This window comes from Polypterus senegalus, chromosome 7 (genome assembly GCF_016835505.1).
Source record: "Polypterus senegalus isolate Bchr_013 chromosome 7, ASM1683550v1, whole genome shotgun sequence".
Taxonomy (NCBI): domain Eukaryota; kingdom Metazoa; phylum Chordata; class Cladistia; order Polypteriformes; family Polypteridae; genus Polypterus; species Polypterus senegalus.
This window is the reverse complement of record NC_053160.1, coordinates 7,179,829-7,203,619: the sequence shown is the minus strand read 5'-3', so window position 1 is coordinate 7,203,619 and position 23,791 is coordinate 7,179,829. Positions and strand designations below refer to the sequence as shown.

Below are 23,791 nucleotides of genomic sequence, written 5' to 3'. Positions count from 1 at the left end.
TTTTACTAATTGGACGTTTGATTCGACTGTGCCGCTGTATCTCCACACTTTTAGGTTGCAGCTGGCTGGCCCGGGTAAGATGGCAGTAAGAAACCTGCAACACTGAACAGGTCCACAGCTTCAGAGGGGACTTTAAAAGGCATGAAAAGGGAAATCAGGTTGAAAAAGAAACCCCTCGTGTGTTACACGGATATTGTGCCTTCTCTTATGAATTAAAGATGGCAAGGCTAGATCAGGTGTTCTTCTTATTAGATTCATTTTGTTTATACTTTTTTTTATGTAATGCATTGTGTCATGTGCATTATGGAAATTTGCTGGAGGCTCTTCTCATGATATAAACTGGGAGGCAGCTACTACTCTCTCCTCCTCTTCCAGCACTGGAGTGGAGTAGCAGGCCTCCAAAGAGTAGTGACGTCAATTCCAGTCAGGCCCTAGAGTGGGAGTAGTGACATCACTTCTAGCTGGCACTAGAGTTGAATACGAGGCCTCTGAAGAGTAGCGACTTCACTTACTGTGTACCCTAGAGAGGAAGTAGTAACGTCACCCTTCCAGTTGGGCCTAGGGCAGATAAGGAGAAGACCTTCCATGAGAAGTGACGTTACTTCCACTCGGCCCCTACAGTGGAGTGGGATGTCTCTGAAGAGTAGTGACATCACTTCCAGTCGCAACTAGAGTTGAGTACGAGGCCTCTGAAGAGCAGTGACGTCACTTCCACTCGGGTCTAGAGCAGATTAGGAGGAGGCCTACCAAGAGAAAAGCTGTCACTTCCATTCAGTCCCTAGAGTGGAATGGGAGGCCTCTGAAGAGTAGTGATGTCACTTCCAGTCGGGCCCTAGAGTGGGAGTAGTGATGTCACTTCTAGCTGGCACTAGAGTCGCGTACGAGGCCTCTGAAGAGTAGTGACGTCACTTCCAGTCAGGTCTAGAGCAGATTAGGAGGAGGCCTACCAAGACAAAAGCTGTCACTTCCATTCAGTCCCTACAGTGGAATGGGATGTCTCCCAAGAGTAGTGATGTCATTTCCAGTCAGGATCTAGAGTGGGAGTAGTGACATCACTTCTAGCTGGCACTAGAGTTGAGTACGAGGCCTCTGAAGAGTAGTGACTTCACTTCCTGTGTACCCTAGAGAGGAAGTAGTAACGTCACCCTTCCAGTTGGGCCTAGGGCAGATAAGGAGAGACCTTCCATGAGAAGTGACGTTACTTCCACTCGGTCCCAATAGTGGAGTGGGATGTCTGTCAAGAGTAGTGACATCACTTCCAGTCGCAACTAGAGTTGAGTACGAGGCCTCTGAAGAGCAGTGACGTCACTTCCAGTCGGGCGTAGAGCAGATCAGGAGGACGCCTACCAAGAGAAGTGACGTTACTTCCACTCGGCCCCTACAGTGGAGTGGGATGTCTCTCAAGAGTAGTGACATCACTTCCAGTCGCAACTAGAGTTGAGTACGAGGCCACTGAAGAGCAGTGACATCACTTCCAGTCAGGCCCTAGAGTGGGAGTAGTGACGTCACTTCTAGCTGGCACTAGAGTCACGTACGAGGCCTCTGAAGAGTAGTGACGTCACTTCCAGTCGGGCCTAGAACAGATTAGGAGGAGGCCTACCAAGAGAAGAGCTGTCACTTCCACTCAGTCCCTAAAGTGGAATGGGATGTCTCCTAAGAGTAGTGATGTCATTTCCAGTCAGCCCCTAGGGCAGGGGTGTCAAACTCCAGGCCTGGTGGGCCTCAGTGGCTGCAGGTTTTCATTCTGACCTTTTTCCTAATCAGTGACCAGTTTTCACTGGTAAGTGCGTGCCATGAAGGGGTCAACCTGTTGGCATTGATGTATAGTGTGCACTTGCCCAATTTGACTGCTTCAATCCAAGAGAAACCTTCCATTTTAATGTGACATAAGGGATGGCGTCTCATTGCTTTGGGCAGTTCCTGATGCTGTGTGTTTACTGCTAGAATTTTCTTTACTGTGCAAATTTCCCACCAGTTCAACACATATTTTCAAAATGTTTTATGTGATTACTTTTTTTTCTTTTTCCAAAATAAAACCATACATAGACACGTACTGGCTGGCAGGTGAGGCTTGCCCCTGCTTTGCTACATTTATGAGACTGTTTTGAAGGATTCAGTCCTCTGAATTGATTCATTTCTTCATGAAATGGCAGCCAAACAGAAATGAGACGTGAAACGAGCCAACAGATGAGCAGCTAAACCTGAATTTCAAACTCCAACCAGTCTCTTAATGAGAAGCTGATTCTTGCTGTTAATTAAGCCCGTTATTTAATTTTGTGGTCTGTTGCTGCTCTCATTCTGCCACAGCAGACATTTCCAAAACTGTTGATTTTCTGCTTGATCAACCTTCACTTTTCTTTACTTTCAGATATTGTGTGACGGGCACAGCTGGTCATGTGGCGGCTCGTTTTGTGTCTCATTATTGTTTGGCTGCTAATTAAAAATAGAGACAACTAAGGGGCCTGAGTTAAGTTAATTAAAACTAAAGCAAAAGAAGTTAATTAGCAGCAAAAACTAGTCACTAATGAAGAAGGTGGTTGGAATGAAAACCTGCAGCCACTGCGGCCCTCCAGGCCTGGAGTTTGACACCCGTGCCCTAGAGTGAGAGTAGTGACGTCACTTCCAGCTGGCACTAGAGTTAAATACGAGACCTCTGAAGAGTAGCGACTTCACTTACTGTATACCCTAGAGAGGAAGTAGTGACGTCACCCTTCCAGTTGGGCGTAGAGCAGATCAGGAGAAGACCTTCCATGAGAAGTGACGTTACTTCCACTCGGCCCCTACAGTGGAGTGGGATGTCTCTCAAGAGTAGTGACATCACTTCCAGCCGCAACTAGAGTTGAGTACGAGGCCTCTGAAGAGCAGTGACGTCACTTCCAGTCGGGCGTAGAGCAGATCAGGAGGAGGCCTACCAAGAGAAGTGACGTTACTTCTACTCAGCCCCTAGAGAAGGGGTAGTGAAGTCACTTCTAGCTGGCACTAGAGTCGAATACGAGGCCTCAGAAGACTAGTGATTAACTTCTTATGAATTCATTTTAACTGACCTCTGAATTGTTGTGTATACATTAATAGATACATCAATAAGACAGGCGCTAGACAGACAGACAGGACAGGCACTATACCAGGGGTCCCCAACTCTGGTCCTGGAGGGCCCCAGTGGCCGCTGCTTTTCATTCTAACCCTTTTCTTAATTAGTGACCTGTTTTTGCTGCTAATTAAATTCTTTTGAATTCATTTTAATTGACTTCCTTTTTCAAGATTTGTTCCCCCTGAATTTCTTCATCGTTCCTCTGACTTGCTTCATTTCTTTCCTTCAATCAGAAATAAAATGTGAAGTGAGTGAGCCAACAGAAGACCAATTCAGTCAGGGCATTGCTTAATTATGTGCCGAATCTTGTCGTTAATTAAACTCGTTCTTTAATTCCATGGCTTGTTGCTGCTCTCAGTGTACAATAGCAGACAATTAAGAAATCGTGGATATTGTCTTTTCTAACAAATGTTTTGGGGACCTGAGCAGATCGACATTCCTGAGACTTTCACCTTTCTTAATTTTCATTATTGATTGGCTGTTAATTAAGAAAAAAGAAACAATTAAGCAGTCTGAGTCTTCAAGAGCAAGTCAAATAAAATGAATTCAAAAGAAGTTAATCAGCAGCAAAAACAGGTCACTAATTAAGAAAAGGGTTAGAAGGAAAACCTGCAGCCACTGGAGCCCTCCAAGACCGGGGTTGGGGACCCCTGGCGGTAGAGGCTCATGGAACTTAAAACACAAAGACATATGTCATTCTTTAATATTTTATGTGTGAATCCACTGCTTTGGTTGCTGCTCAGAAAACTCAAAATTTTTTGGAAAAAATAATCAGCCTTGGCCCAAAACGGGAAAAAACAAAATTAGCCAGTAGAGAGTTGATGTCTCACGAGCCATCAAAAAAGAACTTCTCTGATGGCTGTCTAGCTTTTCACCAGTTTCATTCTACTTGTTGTATAGTTGGTGGAGTAAAAACCTCAAGCTTTGAACTCAAATATAATTAAATGAAGCTAAATGTTAGTAAGATTAGCCACTTTATGAGCCATGATTCTTGGTCTTGATGGAGAGTTTATGATGTGAAACTCATCACATGACCCAAGAATTGGTTGACCTCTGGCATGTAATTCTTACAGCCAGAGGCCACACTGCGGCTGACAGGAAAAGAGCTATTGACGAGAGTAAAACACATTGTACAGGCTGACTCATCATTTTCATTACAAACACAACTCAAACTCCAAGCAAAAAAGAAAAACGGGCAACATCTGCCGAGAGTGAAGCAAACTGCACAGGCCAATCAGACGTGTGGTAACTGTGGGATACACAATGCTGCCTTACCAGACTCGATAACAGCAATGGGGAAAAGGGATGCCCGTGAACCGCCTTCCTTGACAGCTGTCGGAGATGGGTGGGGGGGTGACCGCCATGGTACTTTGGGGGCCACGGGTACAGAGCTTTGAAGCTCAACCCTGTAGAGGCCCATGGTCACCGCCAGGGGGAGCCCCTATGCCTTTGGAGCCCTGGACCTCAGCACTTCTGCCACACCCGGAAGTGCTTGGGGGGGAAGAGGAGCAGGAACACCCGGAGTGATTCTGGGGATGCAGCCGGCACTTCCGCCACACGGGGGAGTGTCAGTGGAAGATTGCCCAAACACACTTGGAGCACATCCAGGGAATATAAAAGGGGCCGCCTCCCTTCATATGACGGCTAGAGTTGGGTGGAAGAGGACGAGGTCTTGGAGGAGACGGCCTGAAGAAGAGAAGGCATTGGACTGTGATGCCAGGACTTTGGGGACTTTTGGGGTTTGTGTGAGCACTTCATTGTAAATATGACTTTGTATAATAAACGTGTGTGGGGTGATTTACACGTGTCTGCCCGTCTGTGTCCGGGCCAGCGTTCACACTGGTCTTGCGGCTAACAGACATACGCGCCAATCACAAAACAAAGTTGGCCACACAAGTTCCACAAGCTCACCTCAGTGTCAAGCCAGCAGCAGGGGCCATTTCACGTACGATGAATGACCACCGAGGAGACGGCAGGGCACCGTCACACATACGAAGCAAGAGGTTAGCCCGAATATAGAGCCAGCGAGCAGCTCTCTAACACTGCGGCCCACCGCCCTGCCAGGCAGCCTTCATACTAAAGAGTGTACTGCGTGAATTTAAAGAGCACCTTTCAGAAGAACTCCACGATGATAAGCAGGTACCATGATAACCTTTCTTTCTTCGAGGACAGGAGGTCAGAGCATTTCCTAGTGAGCTAAATTTTGCTCAGATTAACCATTTGATCTGTCGATTTGTTTAACTCTTTCCTGATTGGGTTTAAAAATGGTAATGTGAATGAACGCTGGCCTGCATTACACCCCACTTGCTGGCCACACGCTGCACGTCGAAACATCTCAAAGGGCATCATCCATTCCACGTCCATCTCCGTCATGCTGATTCGGACAGAACCTGCATGAAGGGCAGAATGTGCGAGGTCACAAACGTGCTGTCAAAATCAGTGGGATATGACAGGAAGGTGCGCAACATCTGCATGGCACAGAGAAGCCCGAGAAGACCTCCAAGATTTGAATGTCACATCAAGTCTAAGTGAACTAAGGAAGGGCTTCGTTAAATTATGCAAGCTTTAAAATTCCTCCCATTCCACATGTCCCTCGTTTATTTCTCCGCACAGTCAAATTTTTGATGAGCTTGGTCAATGCCACATTCACAGCGGGCGATTCAGACAAAAAAAGAAAGCACTCCTCCCATGGCACATGCCAGTCTTCCAGCTCTGTCTCCAGCAAGCCCATAAAGAACAGGAGTGCACAATTTTATTCTGCACTAATATTTCTCATTAAAAATACATGATCTTCAACTAAATGAAGGTGCACTTCCAAGAAATTATCAATGACAAGATGAAGATTGTTGCTGAAGGGCATAACTCAAGACGCATGAGCCAAAACACGGGGAAGAATCATTGTCAGGCATCGTGCGAAGCTGGCAGGGATGGCACTTAGACCCTCGATGAAGAGGGACAAACAAAGCTAAAGACCTTTTATCACTTTCCATGGGGAGAATTAAAAATAGTCATGTGTTCGGAAATCTAAATTCAGAAAATAGTCAGACTGTAAGCGCCAAGGAGGAAAGATGGACGGACAGACGGGAATCCTGATTGGGACGAAGCGTGACCTCAGAGTAAGGAATAAGGGTGTTGCAAAAATTTGAGGAGAAGACGACTATTGGGGAACCCTTAGAAGAGAGAAGCTAGCTGATGTAGCGTCTGGTTACAAAATTCTGGAACCCAAAAGGTGTGGCACTGCCACATACACTGGGCATAGAAAAGAACCCCCTTTCAAAATATTCCCATTTTTTTGCTTTACAGACTTAAATGAAAACACACACAAAAAATATTTCTTCCCAACTTTACTTACTCATTGCAACTTCTAACATCCAAGTGAAAGATATCACAGCTACAGTACAGAAGTATTATAAAAAAATCAAAAACAAGAAATCCTGAGATTAATAAAGGATCACCGCCCCCCAATGTCAATGCCATTTTGTTGACCCCCCTTTTCCTTTAATGACAGCCTTGAGTCTGTTGAGATTCTTCTCTATCAGCTTTGCACACCTCGATTGACTGATATTTGCCCACCACTCTTCTTCACAGTTTAGCTGTTTAAGTTCGGTCACATTGGCTGGTGAGCGTTGCTGGTCTGCTATCTTCAGATCTTTCCACAGATTTTCAGTGTGCTTTAGCTCTGGGCTCTGACTGGCCAAACCGGGATATTCACTTTTTTTTTCCTTCAGCCACGGTGTGGTCAATTTTGCTGTCGTTGTCGTGTTGAAAGGTGAACATTCTGCCCATCTTCAACTTTCTGGCAGGTTTTCCTCAAGAATCTGACAGTATTTTGCCCCCCTCCATTTTGCCTTCTACCCTAATGAGAGCCCCAGGCCCCCTCCATGCTTTACTGTAGATATGGCGTGTTGTGGATGGTGAGCTGCATTGGTGTACCGTTTGGAGTTGAGGCCAAATAGTTTGATTTTGGTCTCATCTGACCTTTTTTCCACTTGGCATCAGAATCTTCAAGGTGCATTCTGGGAAAGCTCAAACGAGCCTTAATGTGGCCTTTCTTGAGAAGTGCGACCCTCCCGAACAAGCCACAATGGTGGAGCGCTTGTCAAATTGTTGTCACAGGCACACCATGACCACTCTGTGCCATCAAATCCTATAACTCCTTTAAAGTGGCCATTGGCCTCTCAGTAGCCTCTCTTCCCAGTTTCCTCCTTGCTCTTCCATCCAGTATGGAGGATCCAGGGAGGGTCCTATTCGTACCAAACACTTCTTTATGATGGACTTTACTGAGCTCCTTGGGATTGATAAAGCTTTTGAGATTTTTTTGTCTCCATCTCCTACCTTATGTCTGTCCACAACTCTGTCCCTGAGATCTTCTGAAAGTGGCCTGCCACCCACAGTCAGTTGTTTGCTGTCAGTTGATCTACCAAGCAATGGAATGAATGGACCAGGAACAGCTTCACTAATCACACTCATCACAACTGATCACAGGTGGGAGGAAGCCAGTAACCGCAATGGGAATGGTGGGCACTGACACCTGAGTGAGTTGGGAGGGGGGGGGGTCCTTTATTCATCTCAGGATTTCTTTTTTTTTAACTCTTTGAGGGCTGAATATTTTTTGCAGGAAACTCCGTTTTCTGAAAAGCACACAAAGCAAAGGTTTCACATGTAAATGAACACAAAATGTCTGCTGCTGTGGCTGCTGTCGGCTCCTGTTCAGCGTCTCTGGTGGTTGTGTAGGGGCAGCACGATGGCTGGTAGGAATGCGTGGCGGGCCGGCTGCCTGGCCTGTCTTCGCGTGGCAGTGCTACGCAATCTGTTTTGTACCTCTTGCCATCATAAATGGCGGTCCTCCCAGGTGAACGTTACCGTTGGCGCATTGGCTACACAAGCATATTCAGCACCACGATCAGCTGGGGACCAATCAGCTGAAGCCGGTACCTCACTTTCGTTTTCAATCTCCATCGTCAGATCACTTGCATCAAAATTGGGGTCCGGGAAGTCAGAGTTCAATTTGGCGATAATACGCAAAACGTTGTCCACAGACTATTTTGCTTTGTGCATTCGCTTTGTTCTCTCATCAGATGTCGATGTCATTTTAGAGGTTGTTTGCTCTTCGCTACTCACGCAGGCGCAGGGAATAGAGGTCAAATTAATGAAGCTAACTTTCCTTCTAGCAAACAGAGTTGAACTAAAACATAACAGCGAGTTTTGTCGTCGTTTACAGCTGATTACCATCCTCTACCGCCGAATTTCAACAAAAGTCAACATCAGCCCTGAAAGAGTTAAATTCTTCTCAACTGTAGCTGTGATATCTTTCACTTGGCTGTTAGAGGTTGCATTGAGTAAGTAAAGCTGGGAAGAAATATTAGTTTGTGTGTTTTCATTTAAGGCTGTAAAGCAAAAAAAAAAAAAAGGAAATATTTCAAGGAGGGGATTCTTTTCTATACCCACTGTATAATGCTATTTGATTTTGCTTTTGTCTCTTAGCCGTCCTCAATGTCAACCCTGTAGCTGCCTATGCACCCTTAAGATGGCAGGGGGGATTTCAGTAAAGAGAGAAAAAAAAAAAATCAGGCACACTGGGCAGCCGATTGTAAAGATCTTTTAGTGGTCTGCTGCTGTGGTTTCCAAGGATTGTCATGGAGAAAGGACGCCAGCATACAGTTAAAAAAGACCAAGAAAGGGGAAAGAGAAAAAGTTTTCAACACACACTGGTAACAACATTTATTTCTATTGCACATTTTCATACAAATGATGTAGCTCAAACGGCTTTACAGGATGAAGAAAGAGAAAAAAAAATGACAAAATATACAAGAAAATAAAATTAGGCAACTCTAATTAACATAGAATCAAAGTAAGGTCCGATGGCCAGGGAGGACAGAAAAAACAAACAAAAACTCCAGACGGCTGGAGAAAAAAATAAAATCTGCAGGGGTTTCTGAGGTCACGAGACCACCCAGCCCCCTACTGGGCATTCTACCTAACGTGAATAATGGGGGAGAAAAAAAAAAACAGCAAACGTTGACTATCCACGATGAGAGAGTTTACGGAGGTGGACACCTCGAAGACTGTGCTGGCCGACCAACTCTAAAGTGCAAACGGACGGGACAGTCGGGAAGAAGAGAAGTGGGTGAGATAAGAGCAATCCTTGCTTATCTGTGGTAGCGCGTATGGAGACTTTGGGAAGTGAACAAGGAACCTGGGCTAGTATTATTATAAGTGTCTGGAAACTGCCTGGAATTGGGGGAGTTTGTCTGGGCGAGGGGTTTTTTCTTTTACGTTATGTACATACTGCATTTGTGAGGATGTGGGCTGAGGGAGGTGCATTCATGGATTTGGTGTTTGTCATTTATGTTTGTGCAATATTTGTTTACTAGCCATGTGCGCCCAACTACGTTGCGCGTGTTAAAGTTGTCTGTTTAAACGCGGCTGCCAGTCGTGAACTGGGCCCTTCGTCGCACAGCATTATGATTTTTTATAAGGGAAACAAAATTGCAAAAGAAAACCCTTGGATATTGATTTGATAGGAACGGCCTACTCGGAATCACTGTCTGAATAGTAATTATGTGGTGGTGTAGGAGCATTTCTGCTTCTGTCCGTTCACAGTCCGTCTCGTTTTCACGACGCTGTCGTTTCCTCTCACGTTGTCTTCTCAACCTTTCTCCAATCTAGCAGGTTGCTTTATGGCAATCCAAAGAGTAAGGCAATATACACGGAGCAATGGTTATAAAAGGGGGACACATAGGTATCCAGGCTCTTTAAAGCATAAATAGGGATCACTTCACTGACATGTGAGCAAGCCACGGTACAACTGTGAGACGCGCAGCACTCTCCGGCTACAACGTAACAATCATAATTTCCAGAACATGCCATTACGTCGTCATTCATTTTACCCCACTGTCTTTCTTTCACTCATATGTTACGTAGGCACGTACCTTTTATCTTCGGCAATCTCATTCTCTAACCAGGCCTCAGGAGCTAACCAGTGTAACTCTGTCCACCACCCCTTTCGTTATTCCGGCACATTGACATCCGTGAGTAACAACAACGTACTAAACTGGAAGGTGGTCTACACATGCGTGGAATTCGCGGACAAACAAAGATCAAGATCTAAATGAAGATCTCTTTTGTTAAATTAAAGCACAACAATTTGTTTAGTTTGAATGTTTGTGTTTTGAGGTGTGACTGGCGTACTGCAGTCTTCAGTAGTATAAGCCTGGAGGAGATTCTTAATGCAATGCCTATGTTTTAGCTGTCTCTCTACTGCCATCTAGTGCTTGTTCTTCTAATTCATTCGCGGACAAACAAAGATAAAGATCCAAATGAAGATTATATAGAGAGATATCAGACTAATCTAATAAAGTTCTTTTCACCTTGCTTGTTTCTCACGGTTATTGTGATGCGGTTGTGAAATTTAAATTAGGTATCATATCCACACTGCGGGAAGGGGTCCGAGGGCATTTTGAGGTTGACCTGCTATCCGACTCACATACACCACATCGGTGGCGACGTATAGTGATATCGGCCAGGAAAGGTCGAACCATTATTAAGGGCCTGTGTGCAGGCATAGTGGTTCACAAGCTTAATCTGCCATGCTATCTGTGGACACACAATCACTCGTGCAGGTGCATCTCAGTAAATTAGAATATCATTGAAAAGTTAATTTATTTCAGTAATTCAATTCAGAAAGTGAAACTCCTATATTACATAGATTCATTACACACAAAGTGATCTAGTTCAAGCGTTTATTTCTTTTCATTTTGCTGGACAGGACAACGCATAACATTTTGAATGTGGCAAGATGCCAGTCTTGGGCAAATCTGAAATATCGGACGACTGGAAGTCGCATAATGTGACACCGGCTTTAGGTTGACAGGATGAATTATAACATTTTGAGTGTGGCAAGAGAGGCCAGTCAGCAAGTCTGATGTACCCAACAACTAGGAGTCATGTCATGCGATGTCAGCTTTAGGTGGACAGGACAACTCATAATATTTTTAGAAGTCACATAATGACTTAGGTTGACAGGAAGATTCTCAACATTTCTGAGTGTGGTAAGAGGCCCTCAGCAAGTCTGACATACCCAGTGACTAGGAGTCGCGTGTAATGTGATGTCAGTTTTAGGTGGACAGGACGACTCAAAACATTTTGAGTGTGGTAAAAGAAGCCCGTCAGCAAGTCTGACATACCCAACAACTAAAAGTCACATAATGTGACATCGACATTAGGTGGACAGGACGACTCATAATATTTTTAGAAGTCACATAATGATGTAGGTTGACAGGAAGACTCGCAACATTTCTGAGTGTGGTAAGAGGCCCGTCAGCAAGTCTGACATACCCAGTGACTAGGAGTCGAGTGTAATGTGACGTCAGTTCTAGGTGGACAGGACCACTCATAACATTTTTAGTGTGGTAAGGTGCCTGTAAGCAAGTTTGACATACCCAGTGAGTAGGAGTCACGTAATGTGACATCAGCTTTAGTCTGACAGGATAACTTATAACATTTATGCGGCAAGAAGCGCACCGGCAAGTCTGACACACCCAACAACTAGAAGCCACATAACGTAACATTGGCTTTAGTTGGACTTTAACACTAGAATTACCAGAGCCTACGAAAAAACTCATAATTCCGTCCCACCTTAAACTGCTTCTTAAATCCCTTCACACCTCTCCGCCAGCGTCCTTTGCCTTCTAAATGTGCTGATAAAGAGAAGCTAGGAGCAGCCGGCTATTCCATCCCCCCACCAATTTAGAACGTGCACGAACTTCTCTCAGCTCATGCCTTGATTGAGTATCTGGGAGTGAAGTGGAGTTTTAGAGTGGAAATAATAGATCGTTGTTTGGAACACACGCATTTCATGTCTGTTCCGTTTCTACAGTAATCTGTGTCAACACATTGTTAAAACAGAAACTTTTTTTATATTCTAGTAGTAGATGACAAAATGTAGGCATAAACTATATAATGTATGAAGCCTGAAGTCCAAATAGCAAAGAAACATTTTCACAAGAATAACACAATTGCACTTTTATTCAAACATATAACTGCAGAAACAAAAGCCGCCTTAACATGCGACATTGACACCAGTTTACTGTAACTGACTCCGTGGTTCAATAGATTCAGCCCCCGCTTGCGAATCAAGGGGTGACGGGTTCGATCCTGCCTCCGTTTTGAGAAGTAAACTGCTCTTAGTCTTACTGTTTTAGAATAAAAGCATACATTTGATTTCAGTCTGTAACAGCCGGTGCAATTTATGATCCTTGTAAAGGTTAGCTTTTTTTAATTCACTTTTCACTCTCTCAGTCGCGTTCAGAATCAATCCATACAACCCCATCTGACACGGCTGTTTTCACTAAAGACGCGCTATAGCTCTGCAGTGTACCACGATGCATACTAACGCTACCCGCATCCCCCCCGGTTCTGACACACAAACGCTGGCGAAGCTGCCTTCTTCGTATCTCACCGTCACTTGCTTTTCTTTTTATTCAGTTTTATTGAGTGTTCCTGCCAGTCCCGCATGTTGCTGTATGCTTTTTCTTTTGTACTCCAGGACAGGCAGAGGAAAGAATGGTAAAGACCTGTAACTTCGGCGCTATATGCAATCATCAGACACTCCCCATCTGCCCGTGTCGTTCAAACACAGGAACATATATTGGTGTAAAAGTATAACAAAAGTGCACTTTTATTCAAGTGCACTTTTTCCATCGCCTTTTCCTGTAAGAAGCAGTGTACACACTTCTCTCTATGCTGTGGTTTCTATTACACACCTGAAAGAAAGAGACAAGGGAAGGGAAGGGATTTAAGAAGCAGTTTAAGGTGGGACGGAATTACGAGTTTTTTCGTAGGCTCTGGTAATTCTAGTGTTAAGTGTGGCAAGAGAGGCCCATCAGCCAGTCTGACATTCTTAACAAATAGGAGTCATGTAATGTGACGTCAGTTTTAGGGGGACAGGACGACTCATAATATTTTTAAAAGTCACATAATGACTTAGGTTGACAGGAAGACTCGCAATATTTCCGAATGTGGTAAGAGGCCCGTCAGCAAGTCTGACATACCCAATGACTAAGAGTCACGTTTAATGTGACATCGGCTTTAGTTGGACAGGACCACTCATAACATTTTGAGTGTGGTAAGATTCCTGTCGGCAAGTCTGACATACAAAATGACTAGGAGTCATGTAATGTGACGTCGGTTTTAGGTGGACAGGACGACTCATAATATTTTGAATGTGGCAAGAGGTCCATCCGATGGTGAAATGTGACAAGTCAGTGGAGACCAATCAGGCTCATCACCTTAACAAATGTTAACATACAGGCAAAGGGACCAAACCGGAGTCTCTCGGAGCGTTCGTGAAGCCAGACGTGTCTAATACGCGTCACTGAGGTAACAGTCTAGATTAGCCGAGAGCTTCTTTTACTATTCAAAAACATTTTTCAGGACTTCACATTTTATTTTTCAAAGAGCACTATCTGTTCAAAACTTGGTAATGATGCCCACCATGAAACTGACAAGTGATTTTTTTTTTCTTTTCCCCTTCTTTTCACCTCAGAATAACCTTTGCCTTTAAACCTTGGTCAATTATTAATCCATAAGCCACTTTTTTGTGTGTGTTTTAAACACAAGAACCGTGCTCTATTGGGGTCTCAGACCACTTTAAAAAGGTAAGAACTGAAAAAACAACCCCATCTAAGCAACCAAAGCAACATCTTCAAGACATGTATTCCCAGGGACGGGAACGTAATTCATCAGGTATCTAAGAGAAAGAGAGTGCACTACCTGCCTTCTGACAGTATAAAGACTTCGGTAAAACTCTTCAATTATTCATATCACAATGCACATGTCAAAACTCCTCAGACACAGACAACAACAGAGCTGTGTACAAATCAAACATTTAATACGCGGACAACACAAGGAATACGTTTGAAGATTTGACTCATTTTCACACACTTCGTGCATGCAGGATAACGGCGTCTTATGTCTAGTGGGCAAGGCACGATCTGGTGAATATAAAGATGGAGGCCAAGTGCTGCCTGTGGCTACCCATCCTAATCGTGGAGCTTGACTGCTAAACATTTGCCTTTCGGTATAAATGACTTTTTACCTTTGTAAAGCCATAAAATCAAAGATAAAGTAAGCAATTTCAAATAATATTAAAAAAAAAAATTCACTGAGGTTCATTATATGGAGAAAAAAAAAAGCATTTGAGATTAAAACGGGTCACCACTGTGGCAGCTGATTATCAATCCCGAACACATCCCATTCTTATCAGGGCCTGGCCAGGACGGTAGGGTTTAAATAATAATTAGGACGGGGTGAAACTGAGGACCAAAGGGGGCTTTATTGGGATTAAATAATCTTGTGTGTTCAGTGTGCCAGGCTGCTTCTGGTCTTCTTTGTTGGATTCGAAATGTATGTTTTCAAATAAAACGTCGCTCTTTATTTGTAATACAGCGTCATAAAAATATTTCCATGATTATAAAATGTGCCTTGTATTTACAGATACAGCGGTGTGCAAAAGTGTTCAAACCCCCTGACACTTTGATTTTATTTTTTTTTTTCCCTTGTGATTTCTCTAGGGTGGCACAGTGGCGCAGTGGGTAGCACTGCTGCCTTGCAGTTAGGAGACCCGGGTCCACCCTGCGTGGAGTTTGCATATTCTCCCCGTGTCTGCGTGGGTTTCCTCCCACAGTCCAAAGACATGCAGGTTAGGTGCATTGGCAATTCTAAATTGGCCCTAGTGTGTGTTTGGTGTGTGTGTGTGTGTGTGTGTCCTGCGGTGGGTTAGCGCCCTGCCTGGGATTGGTTCCTGCCTTGTGCCCTGTGTTAGCTCCAGCAGACCCCTGTGACCCTGTGTTCGAATTCAGCGGGTTAAAAAATGGATGGATCGATGATTTCTCTAAATCAGGGGTCTCCAACTCCAGTCCTGGAGAGCTACAATGGCTGCAGGTTTTCACTCAAACCCTTTTTTTTAATTAGTGACCAGTTTTTGCTGCAAATTAATAGTGATGAGCGAGAATGCTCGGCCGAACATGTGTTCGGCTTGAGCATCGCTATGCTCGGAGCATGGCGCTACTCAAACGAATACCACATGTGCTCGTGCGCCATGCTCGAGTCTCCGCCCCGCACGTTTCGCGGGCTGAAGACAGCCAATCAAGAGGCAGGTAAGTACTGCCCTCACTGTAATGCCAGTAGCCATGTCAGGTGCTGGCATTGCAGTGACTGGCTGGCTGGAACACGTCATCGGGTGCTATATAAGCAGGCACCGTCATATAATGTTTTAGAGCGTAATTTTTCCTGTAAAATTGATTTTTTTGGGGGGTTTTGGCCGTGTTTTTGTCAGTCTGTAAAAGTGGAGTACAACTCGGACAAACTGGTTCCCAGCAGCGACTTGGGAGTCCAAGATGCATCCAGACATCGTCCTCATGCTGTTCCCGGTCCATTTGGGTGGTGTTTCTGTCACTTTCTGACCTTTGCCAAAGGATCAGGCACCCTCCCCTCTTCCTGGTCGTCTCCCATTGACTTACATTATACTCAGGTGCTCGGTAGAGCACACGAACATCGCGATGTGTTCGGAACGAACACCCAAACACTTTGGTACTCACTCATCACTACTAATTAACTAATTCCCTTTATTTTAATTGACTTTTCTTGAGACTCTGACCGCTAAATTCTTTTTTCCTTAAACGACACCTAAACATAAATTTGATGTGAAGTGAGCCAACAGATGACCAACTAAGTTGGGGCCTCAAACTCCAACCAACTTCACTTCATTCAGTTTCTTAATTTGAAGCCAATCCTCGTTGCTAATTCAACCCGTTATTTAATGCCATGGCAGACATCTCCAAAACTGTTGATTTTCTTTTTTAAGAGCGCTGGCTGTCAAAAAGTTTTGTGGACCTGAGCAGATCAACATCACTGAGGCCTTCACCATTCTTTATTTTCAGTTATTGTGTGATGGACGCTGGTGGTTGCTTATGTGTCTTAATATTGTTGCTAATTAAGGAAAAAAAGAAATAATTAAGGGGCCCGAGTCTTAAGTTGTGCGTCAATTAAAATAAAGGCAAAGAGTTGATTAGCAAAATCTGGTCACTGATTAAAAAGAGAGTTAGAATGAAAACCTGCAGCCATAGTAGCTCTCCAGGACTGGAGTTGGAGACCCCTTCTCTAAATAAAAGGTCTACACTTCCTAGGGTCTCATTTCATTTTTTAATTGCTGTTTTCCAGCCATTATCACTGGAATATTCTCCAGCCTTGTCCAGAGGTTTACTTACGTCAGCAGTGACATTCATGTTTCTGGTGACTCTTCCTATGAAGTCAGTACACAGATTAGGAGAGCATGAAGGGTTCATGAGGTGGCTGGAAAGGGGTGTGCGGCGCTCCCGATATCTTTATAAAAGGATGAAGTCCCATGTCTTTAGAGTCCTGGTGCTCCCTGTTTGTGAAACATGGATGCTGTTCAGTGACCTGAGATGAAGACTGGATTCCTTCAGTACTGTGTCTCTTCAGAGAATCCTTGGGTACCGCTGGTTTGACTTTGTAAGCCAAATGAGGCGCATTACCTGCATTGTGAGGGGACCATCGGTTATGGCACTATGGTGTGTTTCCCCGAGGGTGATCCGGCTTGCAGGACCCTAATTGTTGAGGACCCGACTGGCTGGACTGGGCACACGTAACACCTGGCTGTGGCAGATTCAAGGTCATTTCCGGAGGGTGGGATTGGACCGCATATATGCCTGGGGTAGTGGGGGTAGCGGTTGCCAACTGGGATCCCAGCAGTTTCGTCATGTGGAGTGTGCAGCAACGCACTGTGCCAGCGCACGCTCCCCAACCTGACCTGACCTGATCTGAGTACTGTATTAACACAGTCTGTTCCTACTCTGCTTTAAGACAGACGGAGGGCTTTTAAGTAATCAACAGAAGCTGGGACACCTGTGCAAACTGTTTGCTTCAGCTTGCAAGGCTTCATTTACTTTAATTGCTGCACAACATCTGTAGGTTGTAACCTATTAGCTGTTCCCTGATGTGGGTCCATTTATCATATTCTCAAATTTCCTGCTTTTTTCAATGCCAAAATCAGGAATTCGGCAGCAGAGACAAGAAATACAGTTTAGAGCATTCCATGCAGTGCATGTCCAGCGGAATACATGGGACAAACATCTAAAACGCTCACAGCACGTGTACAGGAACATCGCAATGCATCTGATGTACGCACATACCAGTTCAACTAGATACACATTTAAATGGGACACGGTGCAAGTATAATTCAGGCCAGCTAACACTAAGAGTGCCAGAGAGCTGCCTGAATCGTGGCCTTCAAACGAAAAAGCCATCAACAGACACTTGGACTTGAAAACAGCATATGCAGGCTTAAAAAGAACACTCAAATAATTAAAAAGACTTTAAGAGTAACACATAAATACATATTATATATATATATATATATATATATATATATATATATATATATACATACATACACACATACATATAAATATATACATACATACACACATACATATAAATATATACATACATATACATGCATACATACCTATATATACACATACATATACAGTATATACAGTTAGTCCATAAATATTTGGACAGAGACCACTTTTTTCTCATTTTGTTCTGTTCATCACCACAATGAATTTGAAATGAAACAACTCAGATGCAGATGAAGTGCAGACTTTCAGCTTTAATTTAGTGGGTTGAACAAAACGATTGCATAAAAATGTGAGGCAACTAAAGTATTTTTTGAACACAATCCCTTCATTTTGGGGCTCAAAAGTAATTGGACAATTGACTCAAAGGCTATTTCATGGACAGGTGTGTTCAAGTCCGTCGTTCTGTCTTATCAATTAAGCAGATAAAAGGCCTGGAGTTGATTTGAGGTGTGGTGTTTGCATGTGGAAGATTTTGCTGTGAACAGACAACATGCGTTCAAAGGAGCTCTCCATGCAGGTGAAAGAAGCCGTCCTTAAGCTGCGGAAACAGAAAAAACCCATCCGAGAAATTGCTACAATATTATGAGTGTCAAAATCTACAGTTTGTTACATCGTGAGAAAGAAAGCAAGCATTGGTGAACTCAGCAGCGCAAAACGACCTGGACTTCCACGGAAGACAACAGTGGTGGATGATCGCAGAATCATTTCCATGGTGAAGAGAAACCCCTTCACAACAGCCCAGTGACCAACACTCTCCAGGACTTGGTAGGTGTATCGATATCCAAGTCTACCATAAAGTGAAGACTGCATGAAAGTAAATCCAGAGGGTGCACTGCAAGGTGCAAGCCACTCATAAGCCTCAAGAATAGAAAGGCTAGATTGGACTTTGCTAAAGAACATCTAAAAAAGCCAGCACAGTTCTGGAAAAACATTCTTTGGACAGATGAAACCAAGATCAACCTCTACCAGAATGATGGCAAGAAAAAAGTATGGAGAAGGCGTGGAACAGCTCATTATCCAAAGCATAGCACATCATCTGTAAAAGACGGTGGAGTCAGGCAGTGTGATGGCTTGGGCGTGCATGGCTGCCAGTGGCACTGGGACACTAGTGTTTATTGATGATGTGACACAGGACAGAAGCAGCCGAATGAATTCTGAGGTGTTCAGAGACATACTGTCTGCTCAAATCCAGCTAAATGACGTCAAATTGATTGGGGGCGTTTCATGATACAGATGGACAATGACCCAAAACATACAGCCAAAGCAACCCAGGAGTTTATTAAAGCAAAGAAGTGGAAAATTCTTGAATGGCCAAGTCAGTCACCTGATCTTAACCCAACTGAGCAGGCATTTCACTTGTCGAAGACTCAACTTCAGACAGAAAGGCCCACAAACAAACAGCAACTGAAAGTAAAGGCCTGGCAGAGCATTAAAAAGGAGGAAACCCAGCATCTGGTGATGTCCACGAGTTCAAGACTTCAGGCTGGCATTGCCAGCAAAGGGTTTTCAACCAAGTATTAGAAATGAACATTTTATTTCCAGTTATTTAATTTGTCCAATTACTTTTGAGTCCCTGAAATGAAGGGATTGTGTTAAAAAATACTTTAGTTGCCTCACATTTTTATGCAATCGTTTTGTTCAACCCACTGAATTAAAGCTGAAAGTCTGCACTTCAACTGCATCTGAGTTGTTTCATTTAAAATTCATTGTGGTGATGTACAGAACCAAAATGAGAAAAAAGTTGTCCCTGTCCAAATATTTATGGACCTAACTGTATCTTTGGTATCATTCATTTCAGAATTTATCGAACTTTAATGTGATTTTATTTTCAGATTCTTATTCCGTTTTAAATTATAAAAGAAATTATCAAGAAAGTCGTGGTTTTTGTCAGTTATGACGACTGGGTCATTTATTTAGTCTCTTATTAATACTCATCGAGCATAGTGGACATCAGTTTAACGGGAATACTCCAATCGGTAAGAGAGGAAATATTTTATTCTCATTTCATGATTTTTACTCTGTTAAGTAATAATTAATTTTTCTTTTACATATTTATAGAATTTCATGATTTGGACTCCAATAAATAATTATTTTCTTTTTGAACATTTACAGATTTTACAAATATTCTGGCCGCAAGTGGGGCTTGCCCCCCTAGTATGTATGTATATAGTACACACCCAGAATTCGCGGGGGTTACGTTCCAAGAGCACCCGCGAATTGTGAAAAACCGCGACTTTTGAGTGTGGTTAAAAAATGCCTTTTAAATGCCTATTTTTATAGTTTAAACCCTAAATACAGCATGACCCCAAAACACTTTAATTTGATTGCAAACTCACCTTAATACATTACCTAAAAAATTACCTAAAAACAGAATGTAAAGGTAAACCCGTATACTGTACAGTACTGTACTGCTATGTCTCCGGCGGTGCTAGAATGTAAAATACCGATGTACCGCTATACGTATTGTAATTCATGCAAGCGCGTTTTCTTTGGTATGCGCTGTCATTTTCTTTGTTATAAGTAGAGTAAATACATAATAATTTCATTGAATTAAAATACAGTAAAATGTACGGGTACTCACCAATGATGAATGACATTGATGATGATGATGATGATGAAGTAGATGTGCAGTACAATGCAGAGGATTTAAAACTCCTCGGGTGCCCCTTATCTTCAGGCTCTTCAGGAGGAGTCGTATCTTTGGACGGGTCTTCTTCTGGTGGGGTTTCATGCTGGCTTTTCTTTATAGTTTTCAGGAACATTGTGATGGGAAGTTGCTACAATGTCTCCTGTAGCGAACTGCTGGTACAATTTCTGTGCTTTCTCACGGATGATGTTACCGTCCAAGGGGATGTTCTTCTTCCTGCAATCTGTGATCCACAATGCCAAGGCAGATTCCATCCTGATGATATTTTTATTCCTTACGGTCGTTACCTTTTTGGCACTATCACAGAAACTTACAGATACGGTACTCCAGATTGCTGCTTTGTTCTTCTTTATGTAGTGTGCGGTGCTTTCATTAATGCCATAGTGGCACGCTACTACAGCATAACTTTTTACTTCCCGGAGCAGATCCCGTAATTCAACCGTCTCCTGGAGTATCTGGCGCTTAGGCTCAGTGCAAGAAGCCTTAGAAGGTGCAAGGTGATTCGGTAACATCTTAAGAACAGCAAAATGAATACAATAACAAAATGGAAAACACGAGGACACTCAGCTGGAGTCGCGTCACAGGGCAGCAGTCAATCAGCAGCAAGGAGAAATGAATAACGCTCTCGGATTGGCTACTTTCACCATCCCAAACCGCGTTACCCTCAGCGGTTGGTTCCTGTTCTCTCTACGACACAGTATTGCCACAAAAAAAGACATAAAAAATTGCGGAGGATTTTTTGCGCTTTCTGCTAACAATTAATAAAAATGTAATTAAAAATCCGTGAACCCTGAAACGTGACTTCGAGGGGGGTCTGCTGTATGTATAATATATATATATATATATATACACACACACACATATATATATACAAAGTAATATAGATATAAAGATAAGCATAGGCCAATTCTGCAATGTCTTGGTAATAAACGGCCCAGCAGTCAATTTGCCAACTTCTAGCAAATCTTGTAAACTTCCACAAATCAGAAAGACCCTTGGTTCAAATTATTATTCAAACTGCTCTCGATGTGTTTTAAATTTATGCTGTCATCCTGCACCCCCTCCCGCCATTTCATTTCATTTTATTGTTTTTTTTTTTTTAAAAAGAAAAAACGAGCCAAAAGAAAAATAAGCTTGCCTGCGTTTGAAATGGCTTCATGCAGCTCTGCTGTAGCGCTGACCACAGCAGCATGGAGATCAGAACTTGTCAACCACCTTAAGGCCTGGATGGTATGTCTGTGTTCTTTGTTCTGCCCTGGATCAAGGATGGATCGGGAGGGGGGGAAGAGATGAAAAACAAACAAACACTTGGTTAGAATAAAAAAAAAGTCTTCACTGACTGACAGGATTGAATGTTTTTTTCACTGCTCTGCACATTATCCACACCTCAGATTAAACATTTTTAAAGCGTAGTAAGAGTCACATTAGTAAAGCTACACCATTAAGGTGGGCTTATGGTGCACGTCGGTAAGGATTCTAAAGAGATGCATAGTTCAAACTGAAAGAGCAGCACTGGTTGAAAACCATTACAGAAACAAAAAAATGTCTTATCTACAGTCATGTAAAAAAGAAAATACGCCCTTTTTCAAATCCAAGGATTTACATATCGGGACATGATTAAAAAAAAATCATCTGGTCCTTAAAATTAGTTAAATGCAACCTCAGGTGAGTAACAAAACATGACATATCACACTATTATTATATAAAACTAAGCCAAACATGCAGAAGCAGTGTGTGAAAAACTCAAGTACCCCCTTACTGCTTCTATAGGAATCAAGAGGGTAAGTAACAGCCGTCTGCTGCTAATCAAATGCACTTGATTAACTGATCACCAGCAAGTGGGACCACCTCAATACAAGCAGAAGTTTTGGCAGGTTGCTGGTCTGGAGCATTTAGATGTGTGTGTGTGTGTGTGAACACAATGCCAAGGCCATCAGCAATGATCTTCGAGAAGCAACTGTTTCATGTCATCCACCTAGGAACGGCTATAAGGCCATTTGTAAATTGAAGTCTGTCATTCAACAGCGTGAACAGATTATTCACAAGTGGAAAACGAACAAGACAGTTGCCAAACATCCCAGAAGTGGATATCCCAGCAAACTCAGGACTTGGGCACCTTGCAATAATCGAATGGACCACATACTCCTCTGTAAACCCAAGTACAGGCAGTCCCCGGGCTACATACGAGATAGGGACAGTAGGTTTGTACTTAAGTTGAATTTGTATGTAAGTCGGAACAGGTACATAAATTTAGTAAATGCTATTGTTGGCTGACGGTGACCAAGTGCTCTGCCAATGAATGATGGAGTTTCACTTCTCTCTGACCTTTACATTATTTTTATTTTATTTTCCATGGTGATGGATTTTCTCTTCTTTACTGTATCACCAGCACTTGCATCAGATTTTTGTTTCAGAGACATTCTTGAAGGGTGAAGACAAAAGGATAAGATAATAATAATAATAATTCATTACATTTATATAGCGCTTTTCTCAGCACTCAAAGCGCAATCCACACAGGGAGGAACCGGGAAACAAACCCACAATCTTCCATAATCTCCTTACTGAAAAGCAGCAGCACTTCCACTGCGCCACCTGTGAGGATGAGCTCTTCTGCACAGCACTGGACACGCTATCACAGCAGGAAGGCACCCGTCGTCAACACGTCTGATGTGCTGACAAGAGACAACTTCCTGCTATGTGTGTAACAGTTCAAGCAGTTTGCTATTGAGAATGACTTGGGGCGGTGAGGGGCAGTTCATCACCAGCCCACCACACAGTCACCTCCACTACAGTATGCTGCCTGCAGCGTCCGTCCAGCGAGAACAAAGACGGTGCGGCCAAAGGCGTTTAGTGAATCGCCCACCACCACCTCCATTCAATAGGCAGCTATCCGAGGCACACTACAATGCTACCCACTGCGCCCCGTTCACCCTCAATGGCCTCCGTGCAACCACAACTGGGTCACCGCATGCAGCATCACCAGCCGTCCACCGAGAACGAACGGGTAAGCCGTGTGTGGTGGGTGGGCAATGAAATCGCTTGCCGCGGGGAGCCGCCCCAGGGATACTACACTGCACGAGCAGGCCCCCTCCAGCCTCCATCCAGCCACCGCTTGCAGCGACCCCAGGCCGAAGATGATGGAGCAGCAGTTACTGAGGCGTATGCGTCGCAGCTGCAGCCCCGTTCGTAAGTCGTAGGTCGGATGTCCGTAACCTGGGGACTACCTGTACATGTAGAGTCAAAAGGTAGGCCATCTGTCTAACAGCTAAAGCTCAGCAGAAATTTGGTCATATAACAGGACGATGATCCCAAGCGCCCAAGCAGATCTACAAGAAAATGGCTGAAGAAGAAAAGAATCAAAGGGGTGCAATGGCCCAGTCAAAGTCCAGACCTCAACTGTGGCAGGCTGTGCAGAAACGAACGCCGCAAACCCCAATAAACTGAAACAACGTTGTAAAGAAGAGTGGGCCACAATTCCTCCTCCACAATATGAGAAACTGATAAAGTCAAACAGGAAATGATTACATCCAGTTATGGCTGCTAAAGGTGCTTCCACAAGCTATTAAATCATGGGGCATACTTAGTCTTTCAACCACAACATTTATTTCTATA

At 43.6% G+C, this 23,791-nt stretch overlaps 1 protein-coding gene across 1 annotated transcript in view; it reads right to left on the bottom strand.

Moving 5' to 3' along the window:
- The window catches only part of LOC120532309 (coiled-coil domain-containing protein 171-like), a 467,526-nt gene that overhangs the window by 216,862 nt on the left and 226,873 nt on the right, over positions 1-23,791 (bottom strand). Inside the window, exon 17 of the mRNA XM_039758204.1 lies at positions 21,318-21,434. Within this exon, the coding sequence (XP_039614138.1) occupies positions 21,318-21,434 (117 nt within the window). The remainder of the gene's footprint in view (positions 1-21,317; positions 21,435-23,791) is intronic.